Raw genomic sequence first — 13,171 nt, forward strand, 5'->3', positions numbered from 1 at the left:
GGTTTGTGTAAAGATGTGAAATTGTTTCCAGTCTCGACGCATGGGAACTTAATATGAAGAACGAGAACTTTTGTAAAAACAAAAATATTTGGTTTCGTATTAATGACAGTTTGAAAATATACTAAAGTTAATATTTAGAATTATCAAGTACTTAATTTGTTTTTATAATTCATGTCATGCCACATAGTGAAGGATAACCACATTAAGTTGCCCGCATGAGTTGAAACCAGTGTGGTGGATAACCTCCAAATCTTATCCTCAATAGGACAGGGAGCCAGTCCAGTAGTGGGACATTTACAGGCTGTCATTTTACTTATTAGTATTTGTAATAGAACCTTTCTGTCAAGAAATCATAAAATATTGAGTTTTACTTTTTATGCACACGCGCATATTATAAAATATGTTTTGTTTATTTATTTTATAAATATTTCTATCAAAGTTGAAATTATCACTTACTTTAATATATCTATCATAAAAAGGTAAAATTTGTTTGTTTCATTATAAATTGGGGATAAATTCTAGAAAACTACACTGTTTTCAAAAAAACTTTTTCTAATTAATAAGGACAGTGTATATAACAAAATTATAAAAGTTAAATTTTACTATGAACAAAATAGTTGCAATTTTTTTTTCTAAATCTTAATATTTATAAATTATATTGAAAGTAAAAAATATATACTTTTACACGGTTCTTTTTAAGGATTAAGGAACATGATAAACATATAATTTTAATGTAATTTGTAATAATAGTCGATAGACTTCAACGTTAGTTTGAAGGTAAATAAAACAGTAAAATATTAATTGTAATAATAATTTAATATCACAAACATAGCAATAATGTTTGCATATATATAAACACATTGGAATCATACAAATAATGATTAAGTCATAAATACAGTGGATACTTTACAGTAATATAATTAACTGCTCTATTAAAGCTAGTCATTTATCATTGTATCTCTGTAACAGGAATATAAATAGTTAACAAAGTATCGAATTAAAGTAATGAAACTAGATCATAAAATGTAATAATTACAATTAATTATCGCAGCCACGACCGCAGTCACAAGTCAAAGAGATATTGTCAATTATGAACAAGCCATTGACACATTAACTAAATAATTTGCTAATACATCAACATCAACAGAGTTTGATGGAATGGTTTAATACTAATCGTCTCATAATACCGTAGAAAATTGTTAGTAATTAAGAAGAACAATCGAGAAATAAATAAGTTAATATCTTGACTAGGATATCGGAAAATTTCGAATGTTAAGCTGGTGATAAAAAAAATAATTAAAATCGTCACTATTTACAAAATATACATATAAAGGAACTAATTCACTCTAGACCGAAATGGCAATGTAATGGCAAAGACATTTTCTACTATCAACAGCCAAAAGTGCAAACAATTGAACTACGAGATTCATTGTACTGGATCAACGAATAAGGGCGAGTACACGCGTAAGACAAGACCGTCTCGAGACAAAAATAACTTACACGAAAACACATTAATCAATATATTTTACTCACAACATTAAATACTGATTTAGCACATAAATCATCACAATACAAATCGTCAGAAAGCCACATACATATGTTTCTAGACGGTCTTAAAAAAAGTACCAATAATTAAATCCCAAAAAAAAGATATCCCAAAAATTCGGTTAAAATAGGGCAGTTTCTCGCTAGTAACAGCGAAGTCAATTTTAGTTAACAAAACCGATGTATCTGGCCTCAATCAGCTTTATCATGGTCCATATCGTACATCGTCTGGAACACTTGGGTGAGGTACTCCAAATAGTTAAGTACCTACTGACAAACAAATATCGTTATATACGTAAAATACATTACGTATAAGTCATAAATAAAAGTATCAATAATTAAATCCCAAAAAAAAGATATCCCAAAAATTCGGTTAAAATAGGGCAGTTTCTCGCTAGTTACAGCGAAGTCAAGTTTAGTTAACAAAACCGATGTATCTGGCCTCAATCAGCTTTATCAGGGTCCATATCGTACATCGTCTGGAACACTTGGGCGAGGTATTCCAAATAGTTAAGAGTGTCTCGATAAACCAGTAAAGCGTATGAGAGTTTGTCCACATTCTTCATGTCCGGGATTTCAGAATCCGGCAAGGGCATAATCTCTAAGTTGCGCGATCTCATTATTTCCTGAAAAGAAGATGAAAATGTAATTTTAATAGTTATTTAGTATAATTGTAATACTTACATTTTACTTGTAATATTGTTTTTTTTTTATTTCGCTACCATAGGTAAAATAAATTAAATAACAAGATCATTCCATTGACATTGTTCATATATTCATTTATATCAGATCAATTCATTTCTAAATATATTTATTTTTATCAAACTTCTAACTATATAGGAATATATTTTATGTAATTTGCATTGTATTTCAAATCACTTACATCGAACAAACAAAGAACAGCTCGCACGTTGTGCATGCTCTCCGTTATGTTATGTTTCATGCTCGCATCTGAGAAGATATCATCATTAAGACCTTCCTTGGTTATAGAGTACAATCCTGCAACCACCATTTTCAATCCTTTGAACATCGACGGTAAAATTTTGTCTATTTTTTTCTGTGGACAATAAAAAACATTATTATTAAACTGCCTGATCGTATCAGCAGAAAATGCCCTATTCCTAATAGGTTCGGCTTTATTGAATCTCAGGGTCTCTGCACATGTTATACAGATACTTAAATTACAATTACAAAGAAGTGTGGCTATTAAATAAGTGAATATTGTGAATACTGTTCTCAAACAGTCTCAATTCATATCAAATATATGTATGTATAAGATAAATTAAACTCAATGGAAAACAGCCTTTACTGCCTTATGAATAAGGAATATTGATCGATTATTATTACGTATTTATATTCGTTGATTGGTTTTATTAGTCTCATTACTCAAATCTCGATATCAGTCCAAATTCATCGATTACATATGAGATTAAACCGTCTACATTGCAAAACCATTGTGTTCTCACGTAAACGACAGTCGGCTGACAACAATGAGTGCCACCGACGATGTCAATTCTTTGAAATCGATTGAAAAACTTATACGGATGCACGTTTTTGGCATCAGCGAATTCGCCGCCCTTCGATTATAAAACAATCAGATCGACTTTGTTAAGTAACCGTCATTATCTTAACGAGACAAGCGTTTCAGATAACAACATTACTTTCCTTATAAACTCTTTGAAATGTTAGTTAAAATATTTTTTAAAGACTTTAGTGAAACATTAAATATTCGAAATAACTTACTATCAGTTTATCCATATATTCGGCAGGCATAGCTTGATAAAGCACTTTCTCTTTGGGTAGACCTTCTTCAGGGAACCAGGTGAAATTCCGAAGCCAGTCATCACTGCTCCAAACTGTTAATAGCTCGTCGAAACTTGGGTAACTGTGAAGCTTTAATGCCTGTAACAACAGAAAAACTCTTGTTACTCAATTTGTCAATCTAATATATATATGTGTATATTCGTTCGTTTAATTTAGTTTGTGGAAAGAAGTCAAAATTTAGTTATAAGAAACAAAATAACAATCAATTCCTTTTTAGCAAAGATTTTCCCTGACGGCATTCGCTGAATCAACAAAATGTTTAAAAGAAAGAGCAGCAGCTTATAAAAGAGTTTTACATTATGAATAAGAAAGCTAATTAAAATTTCTTAAAATCGATTTATCCATGGATGCTCAAAACCATAGTCTCTGCAACAAGTATGAATCAGCTTTGTCACGCTACGGGTCCCGTTGATTTCTTTGAACGATAAAAATAGAAGTACTAGTTAGTACGTAGCGTTGATTAACTTTCATGGAAAAAGAAGATTGAACGGAAGATGAGATGTGTCGCTGTTTCCTCTATTGCAGCCGGTATAAATAAGTTCGGAATGAAGACACTTGCAGTGGTCATCTTGATGGCAAACAACGTTATTGCTTCTGATTCATCACGATTTTAAAGGTACGTTTTTTATTATAATTTAAATTATTTAATAACGTAAATTTGAATTAGGAAGCAATGTGTTTATCTGCAACAGTAGTAGTTATGTTAGCTATCAATTTTATGGGTTAGTCAAGGTCATGTGAAAGATGAGATTGAAATGCGATGTCTGACCGCCGCTTCTACCAACATGTCACGTAACAAAACCGTTTCGAAATAAAAATTTGACACTATGTCTAGAACATACGTGACTAACGATTAATTATTGAATTTTTAACCTTAACGTTTTCGCAATAAAGTTGCAAAAGCGACATCAAATCAAACAATTGACGGCAGATGCAACCGATTTGATAGAAATTGGTTGTCCTTCCCAATAGGCGCTGATTTGGTTGAAATATTGTTGCACAACAATGTAGTTAATTAAACATTTCTAAATCATGACAAACTTCCGAAAACCCTATTGTACAACAATCTTATCTATATTTTGATGAAATAAAAATTCAATTGAAAATTTCTAAACACCGATGAGGAATTTAACGAGCATCTTCCAATACTGAAAACTATTTTAAGGGGAGATAAAAATGAGATTTTTATCGTAATTAGTCAGTAGAATTATTAAATTTGAATTAGTTCGTGTGATATTAAATGTAGATTCTATTTATGTACATTTAAATGATTTACGAATTAATCAAATTATCGTTACAACAGTCAATGTTTAGCAGGAAAGTGATTAAAAAAAACTGCTACGGAAATAAAAATAACATAACACATAACGCTAAAAGTTATATTTTTTTGTTTGTAATAGTTGATTATATTTTTTATATAAATGTCAATTTCAAAATTGATGTAGAGTAGAAATGGAATTTGTTATTGAACTAGTGTAAGCTCATAATAACAAAATGCAGGTGTTCGTCCGGTCCAGCGCTCCATATCCGAAACCTCGTCGTTATTCGCTTATACATATTTTTTAGTTAATTGCAAATGTTTGACGTTACATACATTTTGTTTTAATTAGAATGTGAAAAATTTAAATAAAACAAATTTCTTAAAGAGATAAAAAATAAAAGATAGATAAGACTTTAAATGAATTTCGTATTAAGTTAACTGTATGATCAATGCACAAAGTTTTTTTTAGCCTTTACATTTGTATTAAAATAGATTAATTAATTGATAAAAATAAATATTTAATAAAAAATTATTTATTATGATAGTGATTCTACAAATAAATCTAAAGAATGTCGTTAAGTTATATTCCCATAGTCGAGACATATCTTTGAAATTGCTACGTCTGCATTCGGACATACCGTGGGTGGGCATCAACTAGAAATTTGATGACATAGCATCCGGATATCTAGCTCGAAACATCGGAAGCTTATCAAATAAACATGCACCCACACATACGCGGCACACATATTTACAGCACACGTTCTCACACGCATCCACCGCCGCAGACAGCCTGTCGCCCGTGTGAACAACGCTATCGCACTAAGTATGTACATATTGTATGAAATGTGATGTATAATTCAATGTTTATATAATATTGAACATTACGACACGATAAGCTTCACACATGGACATGCTTGAGCCTGCCTGAGGATCGGGTTATCGTGATACACATTGCTTTTATAAAGTGAAGAATGTGAACATTTTTGATGGATATCTAAGCAGTTTTAGAGTCAAAATATGATGCGATAATTTGACACCGGTACGGTCCAAAAGCACGAATTTTGTAGCACATTCACACGGTGGCCGGTGTGGAGTCACACAGTACCGGTAGGGTTCGTTGAATTTGTTATTGCGTTCTCAGTACAGCGCGGCCAGTTATTTATGAGGAATGGGTTGACGACAGATATGATAGCGCGAGTAATTTGGATATTGCGTTTTATATGTTACAAGATTCCACTCATTTGACTTCATTTTTGGTGTTTATTCTTTATTTATTCATTCATTATCATTCATTCCGAAGGAAAAATGCCGAACCGAAACACGGAGCAAGTAAACGTCCTTGTAGCTTTAACAATGGCAGTTCATCGAGCTCAAGCTTTGTCTAACTCGCAATAAATATGATACATTAGTAACGAATGACCGACATTAAGAAGAGAGACAGAAAAAAATCATCGGGCAGGTGTGTAGCGCAATATTAATGCGCAATCAGTATTCGATACGTATGCGCACCGTCCTGTACTTCGTTCCGGCTACTGTGCGTCGATAATGTCATTTTACGACGGGGAGGCAGCAGTGAGCGGACAGGACGTCGCCGTCGTTACGACCGGCGAGCCTATTACAAATGCCACCATACTTCATACACCAAAGCCACACACCACTACTGGATGAATTTATTCAAAACCGACTCATTGTTCCATTTCCATTGACTGCTTCACACTCAACATATTTTTATGATTATAAATTGAAATCGAAATGTATTCCACTACCGTTTTGGTCGATACCACAAATAAATAAGATAGTAGAAGGTCATCCATAAATGATTCGTGGCGCGACAACAACATCACATTATTGCTCGTTCATCGGTCCACCTTACTTCCGATTCGGAAATATAATATTCTCAGGAGCAGAATAACAGATTGTCTTATAATGTTTCTAGTAACTCAGTTTCGTTTGGCCTTTGAATGTAAATGTGATTATTCGCGCGTCGGTGGGCAACGAATAGGTATTTTTTATGTTAATAATACATCTACATACTTTCAATTTGAAGATTTATATATTGTCAAAAAGTGATGAATCGATGAGGCATCGTATGAAAGCAGCGCGAAATTATAATTAAAAGGGAGGAAGCGGCCGCGGCCGGACGTACAGAGGCGAAACCGGCGGCGCCCGAGCCGATGCAATCTCTCTTCCACGCCATCCGATGCGGTGAGAAAATGACGTTAAAATGGTGCATACGAAGAATCGGTAATGGACAAATTTCACGGGAATCTTTTTAAAATATACAAAGTAAAAATTTACGGCCTGGCATGACTCTTCATCTTATCTTGGTGTCGACTAGCTACTACAGACACTTTCATTCATAGGTTGATAAAATCATATTAAACTGGCAAGGTATGCGCCGATGTCCTTAGTTCAAAGTTTTATTGGTATTGGTCGGCCGCAGCGCGCGTCCGTTCATTTAGAACGACGCGGCGGGCATAACGATGCGAACGCGAATACTACGTTGCGATTGTCTCGTCACTGCATTGGATCCATCAATGAAAGGGAACAATGATTATTTTATATATAAAATACTACTTACGAATTTATCTTTGTACTTTGCCGTTGACTCGTAAGCGTTTTTTGCTTGTGATGCGACATCTTTTGCAAGTTTTGCGGTATATTTTGCTGATTTAGACTGAAAATAAAAAAAAACATTATTAGACCTTATAGATATTATTCTGTTAAACTATTTTCTGCCCGCAGCTACGCCCGCGATGTGTTAGTAGCATATGTGTTAAGTCAGTATATAAGCTATCTCTATTCTTAATTTCGTTCAAAATTTACCGTTTACTAATTTTTGAGTGTAAGAGTTCCATTAATTCTTACAAACTTTCGCGTTTATATTATAAGTAGGATTGTCTAGCAATTAAATAAATAAATGCAATAAATAGCTTTAAGCGTATAAATAAATTTCCTACTCACATTAGAGTCATAGTCACATGGGTTTCCCCAAAGGCTGTTCTCCTGCGCAGAGCGGCGCTGTCTATCCATAGTTCGTTTGTACGGTGCTGCTGTTGACTGAGGCGCGAGACCGCCCACAAGTAGGACCAAGCACACCGCTGCGCAGACGTTGACGTATCCTGGAAATAGAGCTAAGCTTAGGCAATTGAAACGACATATTAATTTGCATTAGCAAAAGAATAACTATAACACTTTGCAGTTTTGCTAATTTTATCTGATTAAGGTGTGTTTTTGAGTATTATTAGTAGTATTGATAAGATGACGATAGGTTTACATATATTTACGTATGCATATGCATGTTACGGCTACAAAATACTTGCATATATTTTATTATATATATGAATGCGATTGAGGTAAAACATTTTATATTAAACAATTTACTTTCTGTTGCATCTCGTCAATGAAAACGCTAGAGTCCGTTGTTCCGTATGCGGCACGCACGATGCTGTCGATTATGGTAATCGATGAACATCCGATGAATAAATACATCGTGGCCCAGAGGTGGACAGCCTTTGCTAATTGTCCGGTGAACTTGTGTGAATCACTAATGCGGTACAATTTAACGGTGGCTGCCAGCCAACCGGACATTCTTCCGATATTGATAAAATGTTGCACATCTCTACCGCCAATGTCCATCTCGCTGACTGTTAAGGTTAGGTTAGCTAAGTACATGTCTTAGTTTGCAATTTGGACCAAATTAACACATTTTTAATGTTTGGTCTTGGTAAGTAAATTTCGTTAATCGTTACAAGTTATTGACCTTAAAGTAAGTGCATCAGTTAGATAATCGACACGCATTTCGTTGTTACTCACTGATGGCTCTCAGTGTTTTGACTCAATGTGTGAATCATGTGTGTTATGTCTCGAGTCTTATGACTAATGTTACAAATCTTTGCACTATTTTGTACTCGCACTATCGTAGGCTGAGTTAAGATTTTTTTTTGTGTGTAACATGCTTTACATAGCACATGTAAGATTCGCATATTTCCTTGTTGCGGTAAATATAACGATAAATATGTTATGCTTATCCAAAAAAATAAGAAAACCAGGCTAGTTATTTAATATTTCAAAATAAATTTAAGCTATTTAAAGATATTATTTACGCTAAAAATATATATTTTTTACTGTTGTCAAATATGTAACATGCATATTAAGTATGTATATACATGTACAACTTTTAACATGCTTAACTCGGTTGTTGTCCGTGTAAAATTGTGTGCGTGTTTTTTTATTCTTGCATCTTGTTAGCCAGTTTTGTGGCGATTTGTTATTTAGCCCGCGGCGAACGCGGCGGTCAAATAAAAGAAAATTATAGTTATAGGGTGCTTGCCGCTTATTATTTAACTAAGCCCTGTGAAAGGATCCCGATTATCACGCCTCTCCTTCACAATTGAAGGAGACCGCATGATCAACCATCACGCTCACAAATTTAAATCTATTCGCGTAAACGAATTTCTATTGCAGCTATATATATGTCACGAATTACTAGCACTGATTAAGTTATAGACGCTGTATTGGCATCAACCTAATTGACACAATAACAACGTTGTTATAGTCGGAACACAAAAGGCGACCGCAAAGGCGGAGTTGGGTAATAACGATCATGTCAAAAGGAAGGTCCGACACACAACACGCGTTAAACACACGATCATAACATTTTATTAGTGCGCCGGTCAAAAGCAAGCAACCGCGAGACCGCCGCCGCCGTCAAAAGTTCAACCAGAAAAAAATAACAGGTCAGCTCGTAAAAAGATGTAGAGTCACCGTGTGATACGGATACATGTCCATTAATATATATATATATATATATATATATATATATATATATATATATATGTATTTTATTTAATGAAACAGTTTTACTGTCATTTAAATAACTTTACGTAAATGCGAGGCGTAAGTTGATTGCTTTGCGACATTAATTAGCTAATGACCGCACAGAATGAAATTTTGAAACTGTAATTAGGCTCAAAAATGGTTTTGTATTGTCAATAAATTACAAACTTTCAATAGTCGCTCATTTAAGGATCTGTAATTACGAACTATAAAAAACTATAAATGGACAAAGAGGAGACTCGATCGAATTCCTTAGCCCATTGAAGAGCTGACCGAGCGACCATAAAAACCGTAGATACCTACACGTAGGTAATACACAGGTTATAAGGGGGCATAAAAAAGTAGGGACCGCGTCGGAGGTCGGACCGACTACCCGAGAAACAAAGAATTCGTTTATTTTTTAACAGCTCGCTCGTACACAAAAGGAGGCTGCGTGGCACGAAAAACGACCCAAACGAGAGCACCTTGTTAACCTTTTTAAAAAGAAATCGCGCGCCCGCTAACTAGAATTTTGGCTCGAAAACCGAGAAAAGTTTGCACCGTTCGGTTTGGACGCGGTCGGCGCCACCGCAATCATTATGTAAATTCTGAACATAAATGCGTCAAAATTTCGCAGCGAGTTCAATCTTCGCGGCTTGTTACAAAATGTTGCGCGTCAAATTATTGATGATTTTTGTATCTTTTACAAAACCAGGCTCGTTATCGTTCACGATCTCATTCACTCAAAGATCTATAAAAATATTTGTACTTGTAAAAAATGTCGCATATGCACCACACATACAATTATTTTTATATGTTTTTATTGAGTAATGCAAAATATTAATATTTAAGGAATAGTAAATATTTTATAAAGTATTTTGTTCAATTTGTGTAACGGTTGACAATTGATATGGTCGTAAAATTTGACTGCATATAATAAGGGCGATTATCACTCGTAATACGTGTGGCGGCGCTTACCTGACAGTGTGTGGTGATATATACTTCATTAAATGAAAATCACTCTAAATGGTAATAACGCTGTACCATCGGCGATTGACCTCGTGAAATTAGCGAAACAAGCGCAAATTTTCTTCGAATTAAATTTAATGACATAACCACTGATATTACATAATTTTACTGATAACTTTTTAAACTGAAGATACATGAATTGTGTTGCTTCAAGGGATGTACTTATCTTTTTTTACAAGAAAATAAAAATTGGATACTTGCCTTGAAGATTTCTGGGTGGCAGATTACAATTATGATCTGAACAGTGCGTAATTTTTGGTTTCTGTTTTTTAATTACCAAAATGGAAAAGTTTTTCATAAAATAAAATTATTTGCTTAGCTAAACAATAACGCGTCAAATATTAATATTATTATAATAAAATTATTTTTCCTTTTATTGTCTCGTTTTAATTCGGTAATATATTTAAATATTGTTTAGATTTCGATTAATTCTTAATTTGGTAGTTATTAATAATTCTAGAGCGTCTATTCTTATCAATACTCTAGATCTACTAATCGAAAGACAATGAACAACATAAGAATTAAGTTATAAGTATTAATATTTCAGTATGAGTTATTCTCGACTATTATTTTATTTTTATCTTATAAAAATATTTTTATTTATCCTTATTATTATATCAAATGACGACGACTATTGATTTGTCAGCTTATATTTTAGTTTGATTAATTAATTGTTTGAAATTAAAACTTTTATATGATTTCTTCTAATAACTTCATTTAGATAGCGAGTAACATTTAAACTTTTTATTGCATGTATAGTTTATGGGAACATGTATAAATAACTTAAAATGAAAAACTTAAAGTATTCCACAAACGCGGGACAAAACCTAAGTAGGTTTTAAGATTTTTTTTCTTTAATAGCGGATGCAGAATGGGTTTTTTAAAAGGAACGGTCACGATACTGCCTTATTTAACAAACAAGTAAATTGCAATATCACTAATTTCTGCATCGTTACGAAATGCATCGACTACACTTCCGGGATAATGCTAGAACAATTTTGATTGTATGTTTTTTCGTATCTCTAGGTATTAAATTTTTCACGCGATTTGTTTATTATTTAAAACCTACAGACATAACATTTTGCTCAAAAAAATCACATTACAACACGAATTTACAAATTACCCTTAAACCTGTATTGTATGTAGATGCATATATCTTACTTACCTTTCAAATTATAATTGTTGGTAATTTTCTAAAATACTATTCGGTTTTTTACATAACGATTCAATTAATATGTATACATTATTGAATTGCATTTTTATGAACTAGTAAATAAGATATAGATATCATCAATTATATTTGCGTAAAAACGTTTATTAATTTTATATTTCTTACTTTTAAAAGTACCAGATGTATAACGGACAGAAACGAATTGAATTGGTTAATTATAATAAATCTTGAATTTTCGTTTCATTTTCATCATCAAGTAAAATTTAAAACTTATAAAGTGTTAACGGAAGCTATGTATTGCGTTTTTTATGCTATTGCTACTGAAAAAAAACTTAATATTAAACAAAAATTTAAGTTTATAATGATTAATTTTCATAACATAAAATAAAGGTGACAAGTTATAGTCAGATCTAGTACATGTTTATTTTAATGGCACGACATTTAAATCATTTCATGGCCCTATATAGAGAGGCAAGCCTACCTATTGATTACGAAACTACTCCCTTCGACTCGCAAACATAACTGTACGACTCTCAAAGGATACAAACATTTAGTTAGATATGTCATTGCGGTAACAGTACACGTGTATAATTGCATTTTAAACCTGACTATTTAGTTCTGATCTTCATGTTTAACATTTTATAACAAGAGCGAAGCTTGTTTTTACGCAAAATGGTATTGCAAGCTCTATTGCATATATGTAGTAACGACTATGAGACGGACATTAGAATAGGTGCGTCGGGCTATCTCGCCAAATATTTATGTTATAAGCTGTGTCTGAATTAGTTATTAATTATTATTATATGATACTTATTAAGAGAATAACTTTTCTTATAATATCGTAATCACATGGTTTTGCCGTTTATGTTCCTAGAAATTGTTACCAAAAACTACATTTGAATTCGTCCCTTTTATTTTAATGTTTTTGATTCAATTAATAAATTCATAAAATTATTTTTTAGAATATGAATATTTAAAATTAAAGTATTTGAAAAAAAGCTTACTGCTTCTTGCTGAACTCGCTCTGTAAGGTCCACATCTTTCCACTAAATCACTATCACAGTCACTATTTCGGCTATTTGATCTAGTCCTAGAACATTCTTCACAGCCTGATGGTCTGTGCACTGGTTGAGGATAGTCTGATCTGGGACAAGCTTCGGGCTTGCAGAAAGATTCCGGCCCGTCCATTTTGACTCTAACTATCACAGTACCGGACCGTCTAAACATCGCGAAGTATGGGATCTTAGTGAAATCCATAACCAATCGCAATTGACATCCCCAAAACTGATGTCGCACGCGTTGTGTCGGGTGAGCAACTAAATGAATTGGTGTGACGGCGCGTAAGATAAAGCCTAGTGTCCACCGAGCACGTGGTTAGTGGCAGTGGGGCGCGGGACGACGAATAGCCGGCAGGGTACTCAGGTGCGGTGTCGCGGCGGCCAATGGTAGATAGAGGGCGGGTCTCGATCCCACCCAGTTGCAAGCACCTGTATACTGGGGTCCAACTATGCCCGCGCAGTCAA

At 33.5% G+C, this 13,171-nt stretch overlaps 1 protein-coding gene across 1 annotated transcript; it reads right to left on the reverse strand.

Moving 5' to 3' along the window:
* Positions 1 to 826: 826 nt before the first annotated feature.
* On the reverse strand, positions 827 to 12,950 carry LOC126772377 (uncharacterized). The gene is made up of 6 exons (XM_050492730.1): positions 12,653 to 12,950; positions 7,595 to 7,752; positions 7,212 to 7,307; positions 3,289 to 3,447; positions 2,429 to 2,602; positions 827 to 2,171 (listed from the first exon to the last, which is right to left on the reverse strand). The coding sequence occupies exons 1-6, from the start codon at positions 12,903 to 12,905 to the stop codon at positions 1,989 to 1,991; spliced, it is 1,023 nt and encodes a 340-aa protein (XP_050348687.1). The 5' UTR covers positions 12,906 to 12,950; the 3' UTR covers positions 827 to 1,988.
* Between the last annotated feature and the right edge of the window lie 221 nt (positions 12,951 to 13,171).

This window comes from Nymphalis io, chromosome 12 (genome assembly GCF_905147045.1).
Source record: "Nymphalis io chromosome 12, ilAglIoxx1.1, whole genome shotgun sequence".
NCBI classification, from domain to species: domain Eukaryota; kingdom Metazoa; phylum Arthropoda; class Insecta; order Lepidoptera; family Nymphalidae; genus Nymphalis; species Nymphalis io.

Bases quoted from the DNA above. Each gene is read 5' to 3' on its own strand.
- LOC126772377 (XM_050492730.1), bottom strand. From the start codon at position 12,905: ATGGATTTCACTAAGATCCCATACTTCGCGATGTTTAGACGGTCCGGT. The intron at 7,308-7,594 runs GTGAGTAGGAAA...TTTTATTTTCAG, and splicing joins CATGTGACTATGACTCTAAT to TCTAAATCAGCAAAATATAC. The intron at 2,172-2,428 runs GTAAGTGATTTG...TCTTCTTTTCAG, and splicing joins CTGTTCTTTGTTTGTTCGAT to GAAATAATGAGATCGCGCAA.